At 39.3% G+C, this 13,561-nt stretch overlaps 1 protein-coding gene across 1 annotated transcript in view; it reads left to right on the forward strand.

Moving 5' to 3' along the window:
* LOC140154766 (uncharacterized) overlaps positions 1-13,561 on the forward strand; it is a 43,170-nt gene that overhangs the window by 22,976 nt on the left and 6,633 nt on the right. The window contains exons 10-18 of the mRNA XM_072177333.1: positions 2,777-3,028; positions 3,430-3,537; positions 3,829-4,062; positions 6,838-6,945; positions 7,557-7,793; positions 8,749-8,853; positions 9,330-9,551; positions 9,913-10,011; positions 10,141-10,377. Of these exons, the coding sequence (XP_072033434.1) occupies positions 2,777-3,028; positions 3,430-3,537; positions 3,829-4,062; positions 6,838-6,945; positions 7,557-7,793; positions 8,749-8,853; positions 9,330-9,551; positions 9,913-10,011; positions 10,141-10,377 (1,602 nt within the window). The remainder of the gene's footprint in view (positions 1-2,776; positions 3,029-3,429; positions 3,538-3,828; positions 4,063-6,837; positions 6,946-7,556; positions 7,794-8,748; positions 8,854-9,329; positions 9,552-9,912; positions 10,012-10,140; positions 10,378-13,561) is intronic.

Genomic DNA, 13,561 nt, shown 5'->3' on the forward strand with positions numbered 1-13,561 from the left:
TTTGCTTAATCGCAGCATAAATCAAATGCGCGCGGGGAACATGAGGCAAAACTATTATTTTCTTTGGCCTTTTTCTCAGCTTCCGTGATTTATATATGAAAAAATATAATCAGTTCACATCCTATAGGCTACAATAAAATGCACGTTTTAATGTATTATTTCTGGTTTTTTATTTTTATTTAAACGACAATATTTTATTTTTTTATGTATTGATTGTATTATATTATGATGTGTTCATCATTGTGTATATCTTCATATTTTCTTTAATTTGTTTTTAATTTTTTTGTAATTTTGTTTTTCTCAACTTGCTTTTGTATTGCACCTTGAACATCTTGTTTTAATGGTACGGTGTACGCGTTATAAATCCATGAAGTTAATAACTTAAAAATACATAATAGACACCAATGTTATTATTATTTTTTAACATCACAATACAGCGTACTTTAGAAAAGCAGAGAGCTTCGCATATGAGCTCTGAAGATCATGTGAAAATTTACAAAAAATATAGAAATAGATTAACAATACAAGAGAAATGCAAATAGATCTCTGATCAAAGGTACAATAGATAAGTTTTTTATTTTTAGTTAAGTTGTACATTTTATTGTAGCCTAAGATGCGAACTTATTATATTGTTCATTTATAAATCATGGAAGCTGAGAAAAAGGCCAAAGAAAATAATAGTTTTGTCTCATGTTCCCGCACGCATTTAAATGCGGAGATTTATGCTAGCGCGTTTGCACAAGCAAAATTGCTGAAGTTGAATTTTAACGAAATTTGATTTTTTGTTTTTGAAATCATAAATTATTTTGTTTTGTTTTTTATGTTCAATTTCAATTTTGTTTCTGTTTGCTTCGCAACTCCAAAATTATAACGCTAGTAGATGTAGCCTTATTTCAGCTAAGCATAAACATTATATAGAATTCTATTTACCTATATTTTGATATTATAAAATACCCAAAATTGAACTTATAAAAATAAAATAAATTGTTTTTCTTAACTTGCTTTTGTATTGCACCTTGAACATCTTGTTTTAATGGTATGTGTACGCGTTATAAATTCATTAAGTTAATAACATAAAAATACATAATATAAACACCAATGCTATCTAACAAAAGGCGCTGGTTCCCGTAGTATTCCTCATTCAAACCAATACAATGCACGCGCCCTCGGAGTTACCTGCATGACTTTGGCGGGCTATTTTGAAACAGTGATGGTTGCACATGCAGGTACTTCCTTTGAAAGTCCTAAACAAGGTATAGCAGTCGTTGATATGATATGCAGCTTATAGAACACGGATCATAACTTCTATTGCCAGCTGACATCATGAACATGTGCAATATGGGTACGGGGGATGTATGTTGTTTTGCAAAAGATATTTGTTATAATTGAATGCGTAATTTTGTGTAAACAAAGGTAATGCAGAAAGTGGTAAAACTGCAATGCTATCTACTTTGTACTAACAGTGGGATAAACATGGTTATAAGTGTATGTTATCACAAGAGTTGGGCACAGCCTAACGAGTGTGATAACATACTTAAACATTGGTTACAAACAATGTCAACTTGGTTATGTCTTGAAAATCATAACATTAAGGGCTGGGGTATGAACGTTTGGACAGTATTTATTTTGGGACATTAGAGCACATCAGACATATCGAATTGCATTCTGAATACGAAGAATGTCATTCTGATATCAAATAATTTAGATTTTTTGAAATTCGCAATTTAATGCACATTTTATGGCAAATCATTAAAAATTCATATTTTTGAAATTTAACAGTACTCGAAGTAAACTTTATAAATCTGATGATTTATACTTGAAGTGTATGTAGGTGGGATGAAAAGCCGACGATCAATTGAAAATTTTGACCTTTCGTATTGAAGATGTGGATTTTTTTCCCAAAACACCCAAAAAAATAGGTCTTTTTGGGAAAAAATCCATATCTTCAATATGAAAGGTCAAAATTTTCAATTGACCGTCGGCTTTTCCTCCCTGCTACATACACTTTAAGAATATATCATTAGATTTATATAATTTACTTCGAGGACTGTTATATATCAAAAATTTGAAAAATATCAAATTTTTATAATTTGTCATAAAATTTGTATTATATTGTGATTTTCAAAAATGAAAATTATTTGATATCAGAAAGACATGCTTCGTATTCAGAATGCAATTCGATAGGTCTGAGGTGCTCTCATGTCCCACAAAAATACTGTCGAAACGCAATAAACGCTCATTTTAGATCCCTTAAGGGTAGACGAGGTATTGTTGGTCGAAGCAACTTAAAAATCGATTTTCATTATCTTGATCAATATATTATTGAAAATTAATACCTTGATGTTTTGCAAAAGTTCATTCTAGAAATCGTATACTTTGCAAACTTGTTTAATTCATTGTTGTTAATGAGTTATGTACGTTTTACAAAAGTGTTGTTGTTTCAGTCCTCTTTACAACGTAACTTTAGAACCGCAGCACCTATTAAAGTATATCTGTGATATTTTAATTCTTCTACACGCTCGCTATGAATTGAGCAATGCAATTTTTGCCAAAGTTTACTACCATTCGTAAGATGCTGTGAACTACCAAATCACAACAGTTTAAAATAATTAATAACCTTAATTCACAGGTGGTCTGACAGTTCTGTCAACTTTCAGCACCCTCTTTGAGTGATTTTCTTTCGTTCAAATCGTATGGTGTACCTGCGCAAGTGAATGTTTTGGACTTATTTATTGTTGATAATGATATCAATATCATTCAACATTGTTGGTTACAGATTTCTACACCGATGCAAGTGGTGTCATCAACGGAGGTGGTGCCGACTTCACGCCGGTTTTATCAAACAGTCCAGTTACACTAACATGGGAGGCCAATGATAGTAACGGCACCACAACGGCACACAATGTAGTGATTGTTAACGACGATGAGTGCGAATCAACGGAAACATTCAATGTGTTTCTAACAAACGTCGATGGAGGAATCCTTGGAACTCAGTCTTTCGCATTAGTGTCAATAATTGACGATGATTGTAAGTTCGTATTTAAAAAATAATTGCAAATGATGTGCACTTGTTTTCAGAAATATGGGCGACACAAAGATTTTGCTGGGAAAGGAGGGGGGGAGAGGGGACAACAATTTGCAGAGGGGGGTTCAAAACAATTCCTATACTTATTGTTGCCCTAAAAAATTGAAAATTTTCAAATTTCATATTTTGACTGCAGGTTGAGGGGAAATTGGGGATGATGCCCATTTGCACCGCCTCTGGGAATATAAACAATTAGGTTGTGACGATATCTGAAAAATTAGGTCCCTGGAAAAAATCAAGGCCGGAAAAAGTTTTGCATGTCTCTAATAATTTGTACTAATTTATGTTGTACATAATTATATTTAAGTTATATTTATTTGATGAAATTGCTTTTTTCTTTACAGCTGCCACATATGCCCTCACGAGCCCGACTTTCAGTGTCGCTGAAAGTAGTTCTGTTAATATTGGCGTGAGTCGATCAGGAACGGGAACTATGCAGACTGCACGTGCAGGTGACATAAGATTTGTTTTTTAATCAGACATATAGAAACTACATATGCCTATTATTAAAACACAAGGATAACTGGCAAGTGCCATTTCTTTGTGCCGTTTTTGTTCAAGAATATACTAAGCTTACAAATTTCACAAAAATCGCATGTCCACGAACACAGATCTGAAATCACAGATATCACGGCCCCGTATTGTTTAGTGATACTTTCTAACACTAACAGCTACAGAGTAAATTGATCCTATAATAGTTCGTTATTATCCAAACTGATTTTCTCTTGTTTATAATGTTGAAGGACTTACCTTTACGGATGTCACAGCCCAGGCAGTAGATTACGGCAGTGCAGCAGGTGTAGTACCTTTCACTTCTTCCAGCAGCAGTCCGCAATATCACACAGTGATCACGGTGGATGATGATGAATACGAAGGAGATGAGACTTTTACAGTGACTATAAGCACTCTACAACCCAGCACTTGCAGTACTTTGGGCATACCGTCAACTGCTACGGTGACATTAACCGATAACGATTGTGAGTATAAAAGTAAAAAGATGTGATAATCAGAGGCGTACCGATCGGGGAGAGCAATACCGGAGCAAATTTGACCAAAGATTGTAATGTGTCTTCCTTTGGCCCGGTTCTAGGCCACAATAATTGTCCTAATTTTGGCCCATTTTAGCGTTAAAATTCGACCAATTTGAACATTAACCCAGTATCCGCCGAACTCATTACAATTAAGATGGGGCTAAACAATGGGACAGAAGGTGTCCACTGTGTTGTAGTGACATCGTGTGCGTATTCAAGTGATTACAATGGCGGATGGAATGACGGAAATACGTTTGAACGAAGAGTGGATGAAACTTTAGTCTAGAAAATGTCCAGGGTGCCTTATAATTGGTCGCAAAATGCGTTTCGCAACATTCGTTCCCGCATTCGTTTCTGCAAGGTATCAGTGAATTGAGTGAAACAGTGACAGAAGAATGATTCATGAATGTTTCGGGTGCAGTGGAAGAAATCAACATCCTTAGAAGATAATGCAAGATCATGCAAAGAACAATGATTGCCATCTAATCTCTCTCTGGGTCAGATGGCGCAGGATTGCGCTGTTGTGGTCTTCGCAAGAGTACCACATCATTCTATTTCTATCAAAAGCCAAACGTGTGGCACCATACATTCCGTGTGATGAAACGTTCTTCACATTATTTGTCCAAGATGTTGATGGACGTCCCCTTCCACGAAGGCCTTCCACGGCTCCCTGAAGAATCTGCTTCTCAACTCCACCATCCTTTCTTACAATGTAGCCAAAGTAGCGCATATTCCTCTCAATGATGGACTTTCTGATGTTTAAGTCTGTGCCAATCTTATTTAGGACCCAGATATTTGTCTTCTTGTCTTTCCAAGATACTCCCAACAGCTTCCTATTATAATAGCACCATATCTCAAATGCATCTATCTTCTTCCTGCCATTCTTTGTCATTGCCAAGGATTCGCACACGTATGTAGCAATTGAGAAGACTGTTGCACGCAGTAACCGTACTTTGAGGTTGATTGATAAACCACCACTCTTCTAGATCTTTGACATACTCTGAGTTGTTGTCCTTGGTATCTTCTTTTGATCTTAGATGTGCTATCACCTTTGTTGTCTATCATTGAACCCAGGTATTCATATTGTTTAACCACCTTGATATTTTGACCATCTATCAAAAAGTCCTCTCCAATTCCATTTCTATCAATAGCCATTACTTTAGTCTCCTTGGCATTTAGAAGAAGGCCTTTCTCCTCACTGGCTTCCTTGATGCATTTCAAAAGGTCCAGCAGTTCCTCTCTACTGCTGCATATTAGGGTGGTATCATCAGCATAGCGTAGATTTGTGATACTTCTACCGCCAAATTTGACTCCACCAGTAAACCCGTCTAAAGCTTCTCTCATGATGTCTTCAGAAAAATATTAAACAGGTTTGATGGCAATATGCAGCCCTGTCTCAGCCCTTTTCCAATCTTGAACCATTCGATATCTCCATTACTTGTCCTGACCAGATTCCTGGTCCTCATATAGTTGACTAATATGATCCATAATGTGACCAGGGAATCCCATCCTTCTCATTGTCTTCCACAATTGTGGATGGCTGACACAGTCAAAGGCCTTGCTGTAGTCAATGAAGCACATTTAAAGTTTTTTTTAATAAAATGCTAGAGTGAACAATCGCCCATGAGAAGTGACACAAATCAAGAACTTATATAGGCACCTAGGCACTATAAAAGACAACCACACGGGCCAATCAGTGGTTCACAGCAGCTTAGGAACAACAAGAGTGAAGGGTGCAGTAACTTAAGCATCAGACACATGAAAGGAGATGCTTGTGCACTCTGCTCTTGAAGGGTGGTGCGTCGTTGTTAGTTACGTCTCCGACTACTCCATCTGGTAGGCTATTCCAAAGGTGAACTGCAGTGTGGATGAAGGTCCTGCTAGAAGATATGGTTCTAGAAACTGGTACTGTGAGAGCATGACAAGGCATGGACAAGCTGCTGGAGCGGGTAGCTCTTCTGACTACAAATGGCTTTGGTAGCAGTGCCTTCAGATCTGGTGGGCACAAACTGGTGTGCATTTTGTAGAGGACTGTTACTGCAGCAACTTGACATCTATGACGGAGAGATGTCATGTTCAGCTCTGTAATCGCTTCCTCTTTGCTCACACCTGTGATTCGAAGGGCCTTCATTTGGACAGAGTCTAATAATCCCTGAGTGGTGGCGCTGGCACTCATCCAAGACAGGCGTATTCCATCACAATGCGAACTTGGGCCTTGTAGTTCAAGTTTGTTTGCAACTCTCTTCAGAGCGCCCAGCTTCTGTCTTGCTCTGGATGAGACGTTGTCAACTGTGACTCTCAGGATCTCCAGCTCCTCCTTCTCAGCCAGTTTGGTGGTACCAAACAGAAGATCTAGCTTGGGTGGATTCCTCTTTCTTGATATTGCCATTGCCTTACATTTTGATGGCTCGAAAGTCACCTTCCATCTGGCTGTCCAGATCCTCAGTGGTAGTCTGTGATCTTTATCATCTTTACAATGCTCCTCAGAAATCTCCTGGTCTAGTTTTAGCTTCAGCCTTCTGATGATCATCTTTTGCCATCTAATACGTGATGTGAAATCGACAGGATATTGGATGAGTGTTCAATTTACAGTTTGTCGAATTCTGTGCTTTCAGCGATGTTGGCAATACCTGTGTAGCTCAAGAGCAAGGCTGATGTGACGTAATTCAGAACTCATTGGCAATCATTTTCTTTTGTTTTTGATTCTTTGTTTACTTTTAGCCAAGTTTACATGGGGTGTTTCTGATGATACTATCACAATAGGAGAAGGAACATCTACAACAACGTTGAGGATCACTAGAGAAGGACTTGTTCAATCCAAATCTGTCAGTACGTAATACATAGACATTATTGTTTTTTTTACAAAGACAACGACACCAGCAACAATAGTAAGAACAAGAACAACAACTTCAATAAGAACAACAACACTAACAACAACAGCAACAACAACAACAATACAGCTACAATATTAATGATCAATATGGAAGTTGTGCAAGTCATAGGCATATTGCTTTTGCAACAACAACACCAACAACGACGACGACGACGACAACAACAACACAATGTCTATAAGTATCAACAGTAATGATTGCTATATGTGCGTAGTTGTTTAAGTAAAATCTGTATTAGGAATATCACTACTTAAGAAGAAGAAGATGAAGACGACGGTGAAGGAGAAGACAACGAAGAAGAGAACGACGGAAGAGGTAGACGAAGACGAAGTAGACTAACTTGTAGAAGAAGAAAGAAGAAAGAAAAATCAGAAGAAGAACAACAATAACATCAACAACACATGCAAATTACTATTATATGCACAATCAGATCATGCAGGTTAATTACGTTAGCATTGTGTTAAAATTGTAGTCTACATTACCTTAAATCACACTCTGATGCTGAAACCTGGAAAATCTTAGTTTTAAAACCACCAACACTTTTCACAGGTATTGACGTTGATGAAGTAAGCGCCGATTTCTCAACCGATTTTAGCATATCGCAAATTAGCGCATCTTTTGCTATAAGCGACGCATCTGAATCCATCAATATTTATGTCGACGATGACTCTCTCGTCGAAGGTGATGAATCCTTTACTTTGACTTTAAAAGACCCTAGTTACACTACTGGACATCGAAACCTGTATGGTATTTACCGGGTGACCATTGTTATCCAAGACAATGACGGTAAGTGAAACACAATCAGACGGTCAAATCGGCAAAGATTCTTAAGATCATTTAGTGAAGATAATGTAAACAACATTCGTGATACAAGATAATGTAAACATTCGTGAAAGAAGTTAAAAGACATGATACTTATAATGGTGTTCGATAGCTGTATTTTCGTCGTAATTATTACAAATGTTGTAAATATTACAAACTGCACTTTTTTAAAAGCTTACATTTTGCCCGGGACATTTTGTATTATTGTCGAAATACAACTTGTTCCAATCGTTTAATTGGTCGTGTGTGGAATCATTGGCCAAGGTACAAATCATGCGCGTATTTGGGGGGGCTCCCCGGGGTCAAAGTAGGGGGCGGCAAAAACGGGGCGGCGGAAGAAGAAAAAAGGGGCGGCGGAAGAAGAAGGGGCGGCAAAAACAGGGGCGGCAAAAACGAAGGGGGCGGCAAAACGAATTAGCAAAGAAAAAAGGGCGCAACAAATTGAAAAAGCATAAAAGCACCTCAAATCCTTTTTTTTTTTTTTTTTTGCTCTTCACTTTTCAAACGACCGTGAAAAAATTGGGTCAACCTTTTCGGGCTGTTAAGGAAGGGGTGGCAAAATTGTTTCTTCTTCAGCCCCCCGGGGTTGGGGCGGCCACGGTACGCCACTGCAAATATCCAGCTAAAACTCCTATCTATCTGCATGCATGTGCCTGAAGGGTTATCAAAGAAAAGAAGGCCACTCCCAACAAATCAAGTTCACAATTTTTCTGTCAGCCTTCAGGGGCAAAAGAAAGTGAATGAATCCAAAGAAAGTTTCGAAGTTAAAACTTGCAATGAATCCAATATTTCGTCTGTTCCTGAGGCAGTTGTTTTTGTGTACAGCAATTTTGGTCAAGATTACGGTGACTTTTGTCTCATAAATAAAATTTAAAATACGGTATACATTTGTGTCTTCTTCCATGATACTCCATTCTAGCCAAATACACATGGAAACAATCCGAGTACACCACATCAGAAAGCAGTGGTACTCTGGAAGTGTGTTTGTTACGATCAGGAGACACATCGACAACCAAGACTATTGGTAAGCCACCAATAATATGTTTTTAAACAAATCTGAACTTATGATAGGAATAAAAGCCATTGGCAAAAACTTTTATGGCATTCTATTTTAGGAGTTCTATATTATTATCGATTGATCTAATTTAACAGATATATTGATCTTGGAAACTTTTGGCAATATTGTCTTACCAACAGAAGTGTCTTCAACAATTGAAAAAAAAACCACACGCTTGAAATGACAAATCTAACTAACGACGTGCGTCTTGAAGACATGATTTGTGTGCGATCGAGAGACGCGACTTTACGTCCTACTGGTAAAAGTGTAAAGCCGGTTTCGCAGGACTGTAGATTGTGTCTTAGACAAGACACATGTTCCAATTATTATGCTTTCCAATGTTTAAGACATGTCTCAAATATGATAAGACACATTTAGCAACCAATATACAGTATATAAAACATGACAATCATCATGTCATCTGCATATTCTCTTGTAAACAGATGTCAATTCTGTCAGCGGTACAGCGTCGGGTGGAGTCGACTTCACACCACTAACTCAGATTATGTTTGACGGCAATACCGAAGCATGTGGTAATGTTGTTATTCTTGGAGATAGTGCCGTTGAAAACACCGAGATATTGACGCTATCTATCTTGGACGGACAACAGAACGTGGTAATTGGGGATACACAAACTGCACAGGTTTCTATTACCGACGACGACAGTGAGTTGGATCATATTTGCTTATAGTATTTTTTATTGCGAATCGCGTGTTTCCACAATTCACAGATTATAATCTTCATGTATTTGGGATTATATTGAAATTTTTGTGATCTACTGTCGTAATCAATGGCAATATTCTATAAAAACAAAAAAGTCCGCATCCTGTAAAATGGAGAGGCATCATTCATGTCCTACACAAATGTATGATTGAGAACTATTGAGTTCTGACTGTACATGTATAGTCAATAGTCATGGCAATTGATGGATACTGCTACCCAGCTAGATGCGATTGCAGTCATGGCGATGGGAGTGGGGCTGTTTCTGCAAACTGTAAAATAAGTTGACATTCTTATTTGTTTCAGGTACCGTTTCCTGGGAACGACTCTCATATTCATTCAGAGAAACGTCAGATACTAACGTCGTGAAAATAACAAAGACCGGCAGTGGCTCGAAAACCGTCAGTAAGTACATAGTTATTAATGCAATTCCTTTCATAGTGGCCATTTTTAAAGAGATTTTGCAAGAAAGTTGTATCAACATCAGCATAACACACTGTATTATTCTTCATTCATTTTTATGTTCACTTCTAGCAATAACATCACAGCAAGTGACTGCTACCCATGGGGTTGACTATGCACCTGTAGCAACTACAGTAACTGTAACTGGTGACGTTACCGACCTATCGATCACTATCTATGATGACGACAGTGATGAACCTACCGAAACTTTCACATTGACGCTTTCTGCAGCTGGTATTACGTCATTGATGACTAGTATCACCATTCTTGATGACGATCCTACTCCAACAACTCCACCACCTGACGAAGGTATGTCTACGTCCAATCCAACATTTGAGAATACTATATTACTTTTCGAAAGATCATAATATGGGTAGCTACTTCTACTTCTACTTCTACGACGATACTCAACAGGATCCATAAGTAAGGATGTATATAGTGTCAAGGAAACTGGTCATGCTCATGCACGGTGCAAAGTCCAATGTGCTAGGTGCTTTATTTACAAGTTGACAGTCGTCGTGCGAGTAAAAAATGAACATGCCTTTACATGGCATTTGAGACTGCTCCCCGGAAGGCCTCTACTGACGGAGAGGTCAGGATTGAAGCGGGGAGGGTATTCCACCAGGTGATTGTTCTGGGGAAAAAGGCGTACTGGTAGAGTTGAATACGAGCAGGAATGATCTGGAATTTGTTAGGGTGGTAGTACCTGGTGTTTGAAGATGGCATCTGGATGAGGATATGATCTGCATTGATGGCCACAGACTTGGTGAAGATTTTGAACATCAGAATAAGGCATGCTGATTTGCGCCGGTTCTCAAGGGACTCCCACTGCAGTTCGTGGAGCATAGATGACACGCTGTCCCGATGATGGTATCTTAAAAGGACGAATCTTGCAGCACGGCGTTGAACCATTTCAAGTCTGTCAGTGTCTTTTTTGGTGTGAGGATTCCATACTGTGCTGGTGTACTCTAGATGAGGGCGGACGAGAGAGATGTAGGCTTGCTGCCGGAGTTTTTGTGGACAGCCTCTGAGGTTGCGTCTGAGCAGGCCTAAGATCTTATTTGCCTTTTTGGTGGCGTTCGATATATGCGCTTGCCAGGAAAGGTTTGATGTTAATGTGAGGCCCAGGTAAGGATATTCATTGACTGATGAGAGCTGGTTTCCTCCCAGGTGGTATTCACTGAAGGTGTTGTTTCGAAGGAGGGAGAATCTCAGAATGTGGCATTTGTCCACATTAAACTTCATCTGCCACTTGGATGACCACTGGTCCAGACGGTTTAAGTCTTGTTGGAGAAGATCGCAATCGCCAAGGCTGGACACAGGTCTATATAAAAGGCAATCATCCGCGAAGAGACGAAGCTTAGATGAAATCCCAGATGGAATATCGTTGATAAATGATAAGAAGAGTAGTGGCCCAAGGACCGTCCCCTGAGGGACTCCTGAAGTGACATTGACGTATTCAGATGACCGGCCATCAATGACAACCCGTTGAGATCTTTTAGTGAGGAAGTTTTGGATCCAATTAAGCAATGATGCATTCATCCCATAGTGCTGGAGTTTTACAAGCAATCTCTGGTGGGGGACGCGATCAAAGGCTTTACTGAAATCCAATACCACTGCATCTACCTGTTGCCGATCGTTCATGGCCTTTGCAAGATCTTGAGTTGTTGTAATCAGTTGTGACTCACAGGATCTACCTGAACGGAAGCCGTGCTGGAAGTCTGATAAAATCTGGTGCTTGTCATAATGATTCATAATTTGACTATGTATGATATGTTCAATAAGCTTGCTGCATATGGCAGTGATCGAAACCGGGCGGTAATTTGATGGAACGCTCCTGTCACCCTTTTTGTAGATTGGCACAATGTTGGCGACCAACCAATCAGAAGGGACTACACCCGTGTCTAAAGATTGCTGGAATATGAAGGTTAATATGGGTGAAATTTCTGTAGCACAATCCCTCAGGATCCGAGCAGGTATCATGTCGGGTCCAGTTGCTTTCCGGACTTGGAGAGACTGGAGAAGTTTCAAGACTCCATCTGATGTCACAATAATGCGGTCCATGGGAGGAGCCACAGGCTTACCTAGCACTGGAATGTTACATTTGTCTTCTTGAGTAAATACAGATTTGAACTGATTATTGAACGAAGTGGCTTTGCCCTTGGCACTAAAAATAACACTGGAGCCATCTTTCAAAGATGTGATGTTAGTAGTGTCCTGCCTTTTCGAACGAATAAATCTCCAAAATGACTTGTTGTTCTTATCGTCGGTGTCATTGAACATTTTGTTCTGATACTCCCAATAGTTATGGCGAACCGACTTCCTCACGGATTTCTGGAATTCCTTGTATTCGCGCCAATCGGTTTCATTGCCTGAGCGGGATGCCTTGTTATACAATCTCTGTTTCCTTTTAGATTTTCTCTTGATTTCATTAGTGATCCATGGATTTGACTGCGAAGTCCTGGACATCTTGGATGGAATATATTGTTCCATCAAGCAACTGATATTGTTCTTGAATCTGTCCCAGTTGTCTTGGACCGAACAGTTTTCAGGATTACCTTTCTTTCTTGTTTATTTTTGGCTTTAAGTTCACACTAAAGGAAACCATCTCATGGTCGCTGATTCCTGCTGACACGCGACATCCGCTGATGAAACTGGGATGGGAGGTTAGCACAAGATCAAGTATGTTCCGTGTAGCCCCTGATATTCGTGTGGGTTCTAACACCATCTGATCAAAAAAGTGGTCGTTGCAAATGTCAAGCAGTTTAGCGCATTTCGTAGGTTCAATAGCATATTGCTTAACAGTGCTGTAGTCATTCAGAGTCGACATTTAAGCTCCTATGAGAGTGCATTATTTCCAAGGATTTCCAAGGAAGTTTTTAATTTGAAATCCGATCAGAGAGCGGGCCAGAGAGCGTATTCTCAGATTATTCAGTGACTTGTAGATGTATGAGAGCTAGGATTTTGAACATGATAAGTTTTGGTAGCCAGCGCAGTAAGTCAAGAAGCTCAGATGAAAGACCCTGTGACAAAATATGACAGAAACAATCGGGAAGGAAAAGCAAAATTCACCCGATCATGGGCCAAAATAGTGTAAAATACGCGCACATTACCCAAACAAAGCCCCTTTCACCTCGATCACGAAGCAAAATAGTGTAAAATACAAAATGTTGGTGCGCTGCGTGCGCACATTGTCCCAATAAAGCCCTTTACATGCACAGTCTCTCTAAAAACCCGATATCCCACCGATAATATACCGGGTCAAAATTTTTGCCGCTGAAATATTTATTTTGCCCCTACCCCCCCCCCCCCTCCCCGCCCCGACCAAGAAAGCTGGCTACGCCCTTGAACCTTAATCTAAGCCCTAACCATAACCTCTGACTGTAATCCCATATTTGCACCAAGATAAGGTTGCGTCACAACTTGTTCCACGCATGTGCGCTTCCGCAGTGCGATTATCTTCATCCAGATGAAGCAGCACTTTACCGGAAGA

The sequence above is a fragment of the Amphiura filiformis genome, chromosome 6, assembly GCF_039555335.1.
Source record: "Amphiura filiformis chromosome 6, Afil_fr2py, whole genome shotgun sequence".
Taxonomy (NCBI): Eukaryota; Metazoa; Echinodermata; class Ophiuroidea; order Amphilepidida; family Amphiuridae; genus Amphiura; species Amphiura filiformis.